The 12,248-nt window shown below is 65.5% G+C and overlaps 1 protein-coding gene across 3 annotated transcripts in view; it reads left to right on the forward strand.

Moving 5' to 3' along the window:
• LOC142601829 (dedicator of cytokinesis protein 2-like) overlaps positions 1-12,248 on the forward strand; it is a 75,544-nt gene that overhangs the window by 5,826 nt on the left and 57,470 nt on the right. For all 3 annotated transcript variants that reach the window (XM_075752921.1, XM_075752923.1, XM_075752922.1), the window contains 13 exons: positions 163-298; positions 1,603-1,678; positions 2,148-2,227; positions 2,747-2,872; positions 2,991-3,115; positions 3,663-3,761; positions 4,329-4,401; positions 5,392-5,495; positions 7,647-7,839; positions 10,114-10,211; positions 10,434-10,523; positions 11,066-11,166; positions 11,336-11,470. In XM_075752921.1, coding sequence (XP_075609036.1) covers positions 163-298; positions 1,603-1,678; positions 2,148-2,227; positions 2,747-2,872; positions 2,991-3,115; positions 3,663-3,761; positions 4,329-4,401; positions 5,392-5,495; positions 7,647-7,839; positions 10,114-10,211; positions 10,434-10,523; positions 11,066-11,166; positions 11,336-11,470 — 1,436 coding nt within the window. The remainder of the gene's footprint in view (positions 1-162; positions 299-1,602; positions 1,679-2,147; positions 2,228-2,746; positions 2,873-2,990; positions 3,116-3,662; positions 3,762-4,328; positions 4,402-5,391; positions 5,496-7,646; positions 7,840-10,113; positions 10,212-10,433; positions 10,524-11,065; positions 11,167-11,335; positions 11,471-12,248) is intronic.

Here is a 12,248-nt window from a genome sequence, read left to right on the forward strand (position 1 = left end):
ACCCGCAGTGGCTCTGCACCCGCTGGTTCATCCTCCCGTACAGCTCCGGGTACCCCGTGGTCACCCGGCGCTGGCAGAGACGCTTCCCGCATGGTGCTGCCAGAGACGCTTCCCGCACGGTGCCGCCGGTGCCTGGCTCAGGCAGCCCCTGTGTCCCCCCAGGACCTGGGCAGCAAAGACCTGAAGCGGGAGAGGCTTTTCCTGGTGTGCCAGATCATCCGGGTGGGACGCATGGACCTGCGGGACACCTACAGCCGCAAGCTCAGCACGGGCCTCCGGCGGCCCTTTGGCATCTCGGGTGAGAGCAAGGTCTGCCGTGGGTGCCGGGAGGAGAACCCCCGGCGCTGTCTGTGCCGACACCCCCAGCACCCACCTCTCGGCCATTGGACCCGTGGGGCTCGCTGGCCGTGGGGTGCCGTGGTTTGGGGCAGCAATGCCCCGGGGTTGCTCCTGCCTCCAGCCCAGCAGCTCCCATCCCCACGCGTGGACCCTGACTCCCACTTGCCATCCCCGCAGGCTCGCTGCCCTGTCTCCCGTGGCGGTGCAGGGCCTTCCCCACATGCGCCCGGTGCGGGGAGGGATCTGGCATGGCCACTCTGGCAGCCGGGAAAGCCTCGGTTCCCCGCTCCCATGACGGCCGGAGCCGAGCGCTTCCCCTGGCCGCCCTCGTGTCGCCCCCACGGGCTGGCCCTGCCCCACTGGGGCCACGGGTCCTTGGGGACACGATGCACCCACCCCGGCAGAGGAGAGGGCCTGGGGGGGCCCAGCTGTCCCTCCTTGCTGCGTGGCTGCCGGAGGTGCCCCCGGAGCAGCCCCGGTCCCTCCGTGGTGCCTGTCCCCAGCGGAGCGGGGAGCTCCCCGCCTCAGCCCATGGTGCTGCTCTGGGTATTGATCCCCATTGGATGGGCTTCCTAGGAAATTATTGATTTTACTTAGCTAATTAGCGTGTGCTAGGACGTCAGCCGCAGAGCAATTACCAGGTGAATTATGAACATATCGACAGCTAATTGCGCTCCGAGCTGAATGTGTCCCCGGGAAGGGGCTGGATGGCTTGTCCTGGTGCCCACTCTGTGGTTCCCTGTCTGTCCTGCACCAAACCCCCTGTCCGTGGGCAATGGAGAGGTTCTGGATAAGGCTTATTTTGGTCAAAATCTGCTCCAGAGCTCTGAGGTCACCTGTGGACCTTTCCCTGGGGGGCGGCTGCTGCTGCTGCTGCTGCATAGCCCCCCTGGGAGCGTTTCCCATGGGTGAGCTGTGCCGGGATACCAGATCCCAGCCCGTGCTGGCAGCACGTCCATCCGCCATGGAGCTGTGTGGGTGCGGGGTTTCTCCTGGCCGAGAGCCCCGCGCAGCTCGGTGCCGTCTGGCGTGGGGTGGCAGAGGGGTCTCGGTGGGGTGCAACGACCTCCCCGTGGAGCACCGGCCGCGGCACAGCAGGGTCAGTGCTGGGGGCACGGGAGAAGCGGTGGCTGCAGGACAGGACAGAACCGGCCCCGGGTGCTGGTCCCGGGAGGATTTGGCCCGGAGGGCCCTGGCAATGGGGGCTGGGGCTGCCAGTGCCCGTGGCAGCCGCCCCACGCTGCCGCCTCTCTGCCATTGCAGTGATGGACATCACGGACATCACCAAGGGGAAGTGCGAGAGCGACGAGGACAAGCAGCACTTCATCCCTGTACACCTGTGAGTCCCGCGGGGGCGGGGGGCAGCGGGCGGGGGGCAGCGCTCCGTGGGCCCGGCTGACACGGGGACAGAGGCCGTGAAGGGGGCGAGAGGTGCCGGGATCAAAGAGAACAGATTTCTCCATTAAATGTGGCTTTGCAAAGGGACTGCGGGTCCTTGGGACACGATGTCTCCGGGACCTCGGTGAGGTTAGAAAAGGGTGTTTCTGTGGGCAGCGACGTACTGGGCGATCCTGAAGCCCCGCCAGAGCTCTGCTTCCCGGCCCCTCGGGGCACGCGCGTGTGCTCCGGTCCCAGCTCTGCCCTGCATAGCGTCCTGCACCTCCGTCCCAGCGGGCTGGAGGCCGGCGGGTTGGGCAGCCGCAGCGGGCTGCTGTCCGGTTTGCTGGCAGGTGGGGAGCAGCCGTGTGGGGTTCCCTGGGGTGCCCGGCGGGGAGCTCCTCCGAACCACCCCGCTCCGGTGTTTGCAGGGCGGCTGCCGACAACGATTTTCTTCACAACATGATCAGGAAAGCGGTGGAGGGGAAGGACATCAATCACAAGGGACAAGGTAGAGCCCCCGCGCCCCCCCGCCCTGTGTGCCCGCTCTGCGCTGCAGAACGTGGTGGGGGACAGGGTGAGACCCCCTCCCCGGCCCATCCACGTGTCCCCACGGCTGCTGCTTGTGCTCAGGGACCTGGGCTGCCCCCCAGCCCCCACGCTGGGGCAGCCCCCCCATGCCACTCCTCGCAGGGTCTGGGGGCTCGCTCTGGTCCCTGGGCCCCCCCCGCTGCCTCCCCCAGGCTCCTGCACGGTGTCACCTGCTGAAAAACCGCAGCGGCCACCCACGGGGGTGCGAATCTGCTCTGGGGTGCGACCGGGGCTCACTGTGTGAACTGTCCTGGCCATTGGGATCGGAGCCGTACGGGGTGACTGGGAGCGACCACCCACCCAAACGCATCCAGGGCTGAGCCCGGGGGTGGGGGGCAGCCGCTTCCGCAGGAGGAGCGCGTGGCCGCGGCCTTTCCCGGCACGGCACAGCTTCGGCTGAGCTGGCCATGGGGCAACGTCCCGTGCTCCGTCCCGGCAGGGTTCTGGGTGTCCCTGAAGATGCTGTGGGGAGACTTGAGCCAAGTGCGGAAGGACCATCCCCACCTCGTGGACCGCAGCACGGTGGTGGCACGCAAGCTGGGCTACCCGGAGGTCATCATGCCAGGCAAGCAGGGTGGTGGGTTGGACCATCCCTGGATGGTCTCTGGGGCTCCCAGCGTGGGGTTACGGGGTGCCCTGCCGCAGAGGGGACCCCGGCCTCGCTGACAGGGCTGTCCCCACAGGAGACGTCAGGAACGACATCTACCTGACGCTGGTGCAGGGCGAGTTTGACAAGGGGAACAAGAAGACACAGAAGAACGTGGAGGTGACGGTGTGCGTCTGCGACGAGTCGGGCAGTGTGGTGCAGGTATGGCAGGCACTGGATCAGCCTGGGGCGAGGGACGGTCCCCCGTGTAACCCCGTCTCGCGCAGAGGCAGCAGCTCCGCGGTGTGCCGGTGTTGGTGCTGGCGCGAACCAGCTGGAGTAGCCTCTTTTCCTGGCAAGTTGGAGCCCTGAAGCTGCCTTTTAGAATAAAGATTTGGAAAAGAGGGGGGAAGGCAGAGAGAGAAAATCGTCCTCCTTTGGGGGCAGCCAGAACCCCCAGCCACCCCTGGAGGCCCCCGGGCCCAGGGCGTCCCAGCCCTTGGTGCCCCAGAGAGGCAGGAGGGGGAAGGAGCCGGGGGGCTGCCAGGAGGGCGGGGGGAGACTCAGACACCGGCTGGGTTGTTGGAAAGGGGCACCGGTGCTGGGGGGGCTCAGGAGGGGGCCACCATGGGGGGCTGGACTGCTCAGGAGCTGGCCTGGGTTAGCAGGGGATGCAAAATTCTTTGGCCCTTGGAGTTTATTTGACCTGTAACAAGCAATGTCAGGAGCTGACCATGAAGCATCTCTGCTGCTGCTGCCCTCTCTGCAGAATGTGATTTACCACGGCGCGGGGGACAAGCCGGCGAGCGAGTACCGCTCTGTGGTCTACTACCAGCAGCGGCACCAGCGGTGGATGGAGACGGTGAAGGTCTGTGTGAGCCCTGGGGCGCGGGGACTGAGGTGGGACTGGGGCTGCGACCCCCCGAGGCTGCGACCCCCCGAGGCTGCGTCCCTCGGTCCTCCCGCGCAGCAGGACTGAGCCGCTGGAGCAGGACACCCCACCAGCCAGCTTTTCGGGGGCAAAGTCCACAGCTTCCCCACGTGGGGAGGACAGGAGATGCTGCCGGTGTCACGGCTCGGCCCCTGGATGGAGACCCAGGGCGACCTGCAGCGGGTCCCGCATCACCGGCGGGTGTGCTGCATCGCTGGCTGTGCTGCATCGCTGGCTGTGCTGCATCGCTGGCTGTGCTGCATCGCCAGCGGTCCTCCTGCATCGCTCCTGCCTCTCCCCACGGGCCCGCGGATGTGCACCGCCAGCCCTGCCCAGACACCTGCGTCTCCAGTTCAGCCCCATTAATTGAAAGGAAAGCACATGGGTTTGGATTTAAGCAACCGACGGTTCAGCACCTTTGCCCGAGCACAGGGGGTCTCGGCCAGCCAGGTCGCTCAGCTCGTGCCCTCCTGTCCTCACGCGGGCACACGTTCTCTCCCTCAGATTGCTGTTCCCATTGAAGATGTCCACAAGACCCACCTGAGATTCACCTTCCGGCATCGCTCCTCCAGCGACTGTAAGTGTCTTTTTTTCTTCACGTCTTCCTCCGCTAACGTTCCCAGCGAGGGCTGCCGTCGATGGAGGTGGGCCGTCTGCAGCTCAGGGGCTGCAGGAACAGGAGGGCCCCTGGGCAGCCCTCATCCTGCACCGTGCGGGGAATCATCAGGGATGCTGTGAAATCTGGATTCATGTGTGGGAGCAAGGAAGCCGTCCCCCCATTCTGCTCTGCCTGCGGTGGGCAGATCTCTGGGAAACCGCTGCCTCTCGCATGCGGCTGCTCCCCAGGCGCCTGTGCTCGGCTCCCTGCAGCACCCGCTCTGCGTCCCGTGGCGCCCGGCGGCAGCGTGTGGCCAGGAGGATGGGCTGCTCCCGGGGCAGAGGTGCTGCTGTCAGTGCCTTCGCAGAGCTGAAAACCACACGTGGTGTGGCACGTCCTGCGGCCGTGGGGACCTTCCCCAGGGCTGTGCGGTGACCTGCACCGGAGGCTGCTGCTCGCCAGTCTGATCCTGCGCGAGCCAAGCCCTGCCTGCCCCACGCGCTGCCTGCCCCACGCGCTGCCTGCCCCACGCCCTGCCTGCCCCACGCCCTGCCTGCCCCACGCCCTGCCTGCCCCAAACCCCTCTCCTTCCCGCAGAGGTGGTGGGTCCCTCCTCCTGTCCCCTCTCCGATGGCCGCTTGCCCTGGCAGCACGTGCGGGTGGCCGGTGGCTCCTCTGGCCGCCCATCGGCTCGTCACTGCCGTCTCTCCCCTCTTTCCCTGGCTGAGGTTCCCAAACGGCTGCAGCGGCCGCTTCTCCCGAGTGCCTGGGAGGGGCTGGGGGGTCTCACTGCCCGTGGGCACGTCCTGTGGCTCCAGGAAAAGAAACACGGTTTCCCCGGCAGCCCCCGACCCGCTCCGGCTGCTGGGAGGGCAGGAGCCCCCGGCTGCGGCTGCCCTTTCCCTGCCTGGTGCATCCTTGGGCTCCTCCTGAGCCGGCGTCACCGCGCCCCGTGTTTGTCTCTCCCAGCCAAAGACAAAAGCGAGCGGATTTTCTCCATGGCCTTCGTGAAGCTGATGCAACCGGACGGCACCACGCTGCGTGACGGGGAGCACGACCTGATTCTGTACAAGGTACGGGGGGGGCCGGGCAGACCCCCCCTTGATGCGGGGAGGCTGCAGGATGGCAGCTCTCCTGGTGTGCGGGGCTGGGGTCCCCGTCCCTGCCGGAGCTGCCGCGCTGGTGGCACGTACCCAAAGTCCCCCGGGGGGTTTCCAGTCCCTCCTCCCGTCCTTTCTTGTCCTTGGTGGTGGGGGCTCCTGCCACTGCTCCCTGCACGCGGCGTCTCTAATCTCTGCGCTGCTCCCTTGCGAATGACAAGTTTTGTTTAGAAAAAGGTAACTTAAATGTGTCTGACTTGGAAGGGAACGTCCCCATGAAGATATTTGCTGTGCTTTACCTGATTTCACCAGCGTTTTTCTGCCTAAAACTGCTTGTTTTTTCTTCTGAGAGAGCAGAGAGAGGGAAATTTTACTGTTCATTTGGAAAAAGCGCAGTCGGCTCTGACACCGGAGTGTGAAAGACCCCATGAACGCGTTGCCCCCCCCTTGCCTTGGTCCCCCTCTCCCGGGCTGGGGCTGGCTGCGGCCAGGAGAGCGGGAGGTGCGAGCTGGTCCCCACTGTAAGGGCAGGCTCAGGACGCGTCCTCTGTGTGCCGGCGCCCCTTTAGCGTTCCTCGCCGGCCGCGGAGCTCCAGCCTCCCCTCCCCTTCCCACCTCAGCCCCTTGGCTGCTCTGGTATTTCACTGAAGTTTTCTAATTTTCCCTGCTGTTCCTGGCGACGTGACCACAGTTACTCAATGTAGACCCATCTCCCTTCCCGAGTCCTGCATCTTTTTGGGACGAGCAGATCCGTCTCCTGCCTGCTGTGGCAGCTGTGCAGCTGGGGGACTGTCCCCTCCGCAGCCCGCACCGTGCCAGGAGCACCCAGCGCCTTCGGGACTTGCCGGTGCCGGCTGGGGCAGCGAGACCAAACCCTGCGTGCTTCCCTCCTGGATGCGTCTTCTCCTTAAAGGGTTGCTGCTGCCCTCGCTGAACCATCGTGTTCACCAGCATCCTCCGCCCCTGAGCAAGCGAAAGCCGTCGTGCTCCGCTTCGCCTTCTCCCCGGCTGACTTCTGCTCTTCCCGGCAAACACTGGGGCTTGATTCTGGGAGTCAGAACCTATTTCGTCTTTTATCTTTTTTTGCCAGAGGAATGTGAATTCTGTGCTTTTAGCTCTTCAGGCCTCTTGATCTCATGCTGGTCAAGAAACGTCTGAAATTAAGCCAGTTTACCCTACGAGGGCTTAGCTGCCCTCGAAGAAGCGCACTGCCTCCTGCGAGTCAGCTGGACACCGTCAGTACGCTCAGTGGAGAGAAAAGCCAACAAACAAACAATTTTGTGATCTTTGTCTGACCTTCAGCAGAAAAGAAGTTTATTGCGCAGGGTTGCAGGCAGGGACAGACAAATGCCCTGTTGCAAAGCCGTAAGCGAGCGCTGGTGAGCTCGGGGCAGCGTGGCTGTGGTCCATCGTTCGCCCGGTGCTGGCCGTGGGGCAGGGGGCTGTGGGGGGCAAGTCCTGCCCCGGGACCCCCAGCTGCTGGTTGCAGCCGACCATCGTGTATCCGTTGGGCTCGGGGCATCCACTGGGTTCCGGTCTTGCTAACAACTCTGGAAGGATCATTTGGGTAGTCACCCCAGTGAGTCCTCCTAAATGTAACATCATCTTAATTCCTCAACTTAAGAGAAGGGGACACAAAGAAATAGGCTGGTTTGCCACTGTGGAGAGAGACCCCGGCATGCCCATGCGGGCAGGAAATGTCCCGTCGGGCTGGAGACTGGGCCGGTCCTCGTGTCCGCCCTGCGTGGCACCGGCCCGGATTTGGTGTCTCTCCCGGTCGGTTGACCCAGCTGAGCGCGGGGTCCCGCAGGGAGCAGCTTTGTTGAAATGAATGTTGGGCGAGCCCGCTGTGCTGCCTGTGCCGGGCTCTGCAGCGCGGACAGATTCCTCTGGGCCGGCTCCTCCATCCCAGCGACTCCCGTGAGCCGGCAGTTACCAAGCCGTAACGATGCCGTGGGGTGGGAGCCACCGTTACCTGTGCGCGGCTCTGCTGACCCCCTTGCCCTGCCCCGCTGTGCAGAACAAAGTTGCCCGTGCAGGGGACTCGACGTGGGGTCAAAACCGAGCCTGCGGGTCAGCCCTGTCCCATGGGGCTCGCGGCGTGAGCCGTGCTCTGCCTTGCAGGGCGACAGCAGGAAGCTGGAGGATGCCGGCATGTACCTGACCCTGCCTTCCATGAGGAACCTGTCGGAGATGAAGATCCTCTCCGGCTCCTCCTTCCGTGTGAGCGGAGGCAGCATGTCGGGCTTAACCGTGTCGGCCCGGGACAGCTTCCAAATCTCGACGCTGGTCTGCTCCACGAAGCTGACGCAGAACGGTGAGTCCCGGCTCCGCGTGGGGGTGGCGGCGGGGCTGTGCCCCCACACTCGCCAGACCGCGCTTCTCCCAGCGGCCGGCTCTCCGGCTGCTGTCTGCGGGCAGCTGGACCGGGGCTCGTGCCCGTCGCACACGGCACTGGGACAGCGTGCCGAAAAAGCAGGGAGATCCGGGACGGTGAGCGCTGAATGACCATTTTGCCCCAGTCAGGACTGCCAAGGCTGCTCCCAGGGCAGGTGTGGGCTCGGGGGGGCAGCACGGTCCCGGGGGCTCCGGGGGCTGCTGTCCCCTGGAGAGGAGCGGCAGCGAGCAGGAATGTCTGCGGCTGGGACGGTGCTGCCCTGCCTGCCGCCCCGGCAATCCGGGTTCGCTGCCCCGGTGCCCTGTGCCATGCTGCCCTGGGGCCGCACCGCTGGGACTGGACGCGGTTTGCTGTAGGCTCTGTTTGCGTATTGCCGGGTCGATAGCTCCGGGCTGCAATTCAGAGTTTCTCATTTTCTTCTCTTTCTTTTATTAAGGTTGTCTTTTGGCTTATCTGTCTCCTGAGCCCTCCTGAGTTAGCAGCAGATTAGTTTTCCAAGGCGAGGGAATGAGAACAAACAATAACAGGCTGCGTGTTTCCAGGCGCTGTCCCGCCTCGGGCACGGCGTGGCTGCGGGTAGTTCGCGGTTTCTCGGCTGGTGCAAACCCTTGCAGATGGCAATTAATCTGCTCTTCCCCAGGGGGGGGGACTGAGCCACTGTCTCGGATCTGGGAGCTGGAGCGAGCTGCTGGGCGTTGCTGTCGAGGGCTCCGTGACCTTCCCTGGGCCCTTACGAAGTCAGGGTGGGATTCGGGATTCAGACCTGCCCTCGGGTAGCTAGCGTGGGCTCCCAGCCCGGGGTACTTCGCCCGGTTCATCGCAGCGCAGCCAAAGCGTACGTGCCACCTCAGCACAGGCACGCCGGCGTTTGCAGATGGGATTTTGCCTTGTACGGAGTGTTTTGGGAGGTGGCGGAAGAAAGAGGTGTCGGCAACCTTGGGCGAGCGCTGGCCATTGCCGAACTGCCCGTGCCCCTCTGGGGAGGGGGAACTGACGCTCCTGCACCTCCGCCGTAACCGGTCTCACCGTGCTGCACTACGTGGCGGTGCCGGCACTTGTGCTGTGGCCGTGTTTTCAGCACGTGTGTCTGCGTCGCTGCAGAAAGCCTCGCAGCCGCGGCCGCCCATCCCTCGGGGCGGGCGATACGAACGCCTGGAGATAACGTCTCCGACTGCCTGGAGAGTGAGACGCTGCACGGGTGCGCCGGCAGCCGCCGGGTGCCACGCTTGGGGGGCAAGCGGCAGCGGTGCTTGGCCAGGGGAAGCGGGAAAGCCGGGGTTCCCTCCCCGCCGGCAGCACTGCAAGGCTGGTGGGTGGAAACGCTTTGTCCTGCTTTTGCTGAAGCACGATGACGCAGCTGGGGAAACCGTGGCCCCGGTGTGGGGCTCGGGGACCGCAGCCTCACTGCTTGGGGGATGCGGCGTGCGGTGACTCATCGCTGCCGCGCTGACAGGGTCTGGGGCCGCTGCGGTTCAGTGCGAGCGGGGCTCGGGGCCGCTGCTGCTCAGTTAATTCCCTTCCTGCAGCACAATTACAGCTTCTACAGTAACAACCTCTTAGTTAGCCGAGTTGTATGCTTTGATGGTGCTGAAGCCAGGAAGCTTTCTGTGCTGAGCTGCAGTTGTACAGGGGGTCGGAGGTCGGGGGGTCCTGGCGGCTCCTGGCAGCACCGTGCTGCCCACCAGCTGGTGCGGTGCCGAGCTCTGCGTGTGCCGCGGCTACTCCCCGGAGCAGCGCCGGCGGGTCGGTGCATGGCTGCTGTGGGTGGGCGGTGCGGCTGGGAGCGTGGGGCAGGTACCCCGTGCCTGGGTGGGCGCTGGAGAGCCGCAAGGGATGCGGGGACCCTCATTGGGTGCCAGCCCCAGCACGGTCCGGCCGGTGGAGGGCACGAGTTGGGAGCTGGGGGGAGGACGGCGACCCATGGCCCCTCCCCAAAAGGTTTGGGGGTTCGTGGGGAAGCCATAGCTCCGGTGCCGAGACCTGTGTCAGGTCTCTGTTTCTCTCCCACGGGGGTGTAAAGAGGACGGCAGCGCCTAGCCCACACTTGCCCGCGGGGCCAGCGGCGAGCGGCACCGCGTTCCCCGGGATGGGGCCTCTGCATCCGGCTGCCCTGGGCGGCGAGGGTGGGCTGGGGGAGCCTGGGGGTCTGGCAGCAGGCGAAGCTGTGCTGACAGTCCTATTCCTCCCACCCAGTCAACCTGCTGGGGCTGCTGAAGTGGCGCTCCAAGCCCAGCCTCCTCTCCGGGAACCTCCAAAAGCTGATGAACGTGGATGGAGGGGAGGTCATCAAGGTACGGCCGGGCTCTTCCCTCCCGCCTCCTCCCTTCCCTGCTCCTGCGCTCACGTCTCTGACCGTGCCCCCACGGCTGCTCCTGGGGGAGCAGAGGGATGTGAAAGGTCCTGGGGGGGGGGGGCGGTGTTGGCCAGGAAGGTCGCTCCTGCCCTCCGAGGTGTGTCCGGGACGATGGTGGGAATTAACGCTCCAGCCCTCACAGTCCTCTTGTCTGCCCCAGTTCCTCCAGGACACGTTGGATGCCTTGTTCTCCATCATGATGGAGAATTCGGACACGGATGTCTATGACACACTTGTCTTTGACGCGCTGGTAAGCAGGACCCGCTGAGCGTGGGTCTGACCCCGCTGACCAGTGCAGGATGGGCCCAGGTCAGACTGGGGCAGGTTTGGGATGGGGCTCACCGATCTGACCAGATGAGCGGGGCCTGGCGTCGGTAGAGCCTGGCACGGGGCAGGGCTGTGGCTCTGCGGGGACACTGTCCCTCCAGGGACAATTCCAGCCGGGCTCAAAGGCGTTCCTCCTACACTGAGGCAAGAGTGACCCCAGCGGCAGGACCAGGGGAGGGTTGGGGTGGCTCTTGTGGACACCCGGGGTTGATGATGGTGTGAGCTCCGTGCAAACTGGCCGTGAAGAGTCCTGCGGCCGCTGGGCTTGGGGCTCATTTTGGGCTTTCCGCCTCAGAGGTCCGCCTGTCCCGGCAGGCTGGGTGGGCATGCAGAGGGCTCTGGTGGCCCCAGCAGCCCCCGTGAGGGGTCAATGCCACTTTGGCCACGGCTGCGGGCACCCGACTGTCCCCAGGCGTCCTGCTGCCCGCACCGCACCGAGCCGTGCCCGCCGCCTGCTCCCCCCAGGTGTTCATCGTGGGGTTGGTGGCCGATAGGAAGTTCCAGCATTTCAACGCTGTCCTGGAGGCCTACATCCGCCAGCACTTCAGCGCCACGCTCGCCTACAAGTGCGTACCCGGCGGCCGCGGCTGGGGTGGCAGGAGCGGGGAGGGACGGGGCCGGAGCACGGGGAGTGCCTGGCTGGCAGTGCGGCACGGCTCAGCAGCAGCCCCGAAGGCTCTTGGCCGAAGCTGGGAAGCCGACCAAGCCCTGGCCACACGTGTCCCCATCCTGCAGGAAGCTGATCTCGGTGCTGACGCAGTACGTGGACCACGTGAGCCGCGGAGAGCCTTGCGAGCCACTCATGCGCACCTTCAAGGCCTTGGAGTACGTCTTCAAGTTCATCGTCCGCTCCCGGCACCTCTTTGCCCAGTAAGTACCAGCAATTGCTTCCACCGGATGAGGTGCCGCGCTCTGCCGGGCTGCTACACCAGCACCGCGTGTCGGCAGCACCGCTGCAGCATTGGCCCCTGGGGATGGGGTCTGCGGGAGGGAGGAAAGGAAGGTTACCACGGGGTCCCTGTGCCACGGGGTCCCTGTGCCACGGGAGCAGTGTCAGCGCCGACCACTGGCCCCGGGGACGCGGCACCGGCACCTCGACCTGCCTGGTGCTGGTGCCGGCTGCTTGGGTTGGATGCAGCACCCAGGGGCGGCACCGCCGGCTCCCGGCACGCTGTGGACGTGCTGCTGTGTCGGCTGGTCCCCAGCCAGGCTCTCCTCCGCCACCGTGCTTCTTCTCCCCGAGGTTTCCGGCAGTTTTCTGCTGCACGCTGTCCTCTGGTTGCTGCTGGAGCGGCTGTGGTCTGGTGCGGGTGGCTCAGGGCGGGAGATCCTCTGTGGCGTGGGGGGCCGTGGCAGGACGGATGCCGTCGCACGAACCGCTCCCCGGCCAACGGGCGGCATTTCGCAGCGTTTGCAAAGCGCGTCGTCGGCGAGGCGGTGCACCTGTGTTAGCATGAAGCAAGCCTGTGGTTTGCTGTCCATCAGGCTAATTGCTGCTGGTTCCTCTTGCGCGTGTGCTGACCGAGAGCCTCGGCGAGAGGTGCTGGTGATAATCGGCGTTGGCACCGCAGCCGCAGGGCTGCCCACAAGCCTCGGCTGCAGTCAGCCGGTGTGGAGCCCACGGTCCCTCCCCATCGCGCCGGAGGCT

This window comes from Balearica regulorum, chromosome 4 (assembly GCF_011004875.1).
Source record: "Balearica regulorum gibbericeps isolate bBalReg1 chromosome 4, bBalReg1.pri, whole genome shotgun sequence".
Lineage (NCBI taxonomy): Eukaryota > Metazoa > Chordata > Aves > Gruiformes > Gruidae > Balearica > Balearica regulorum.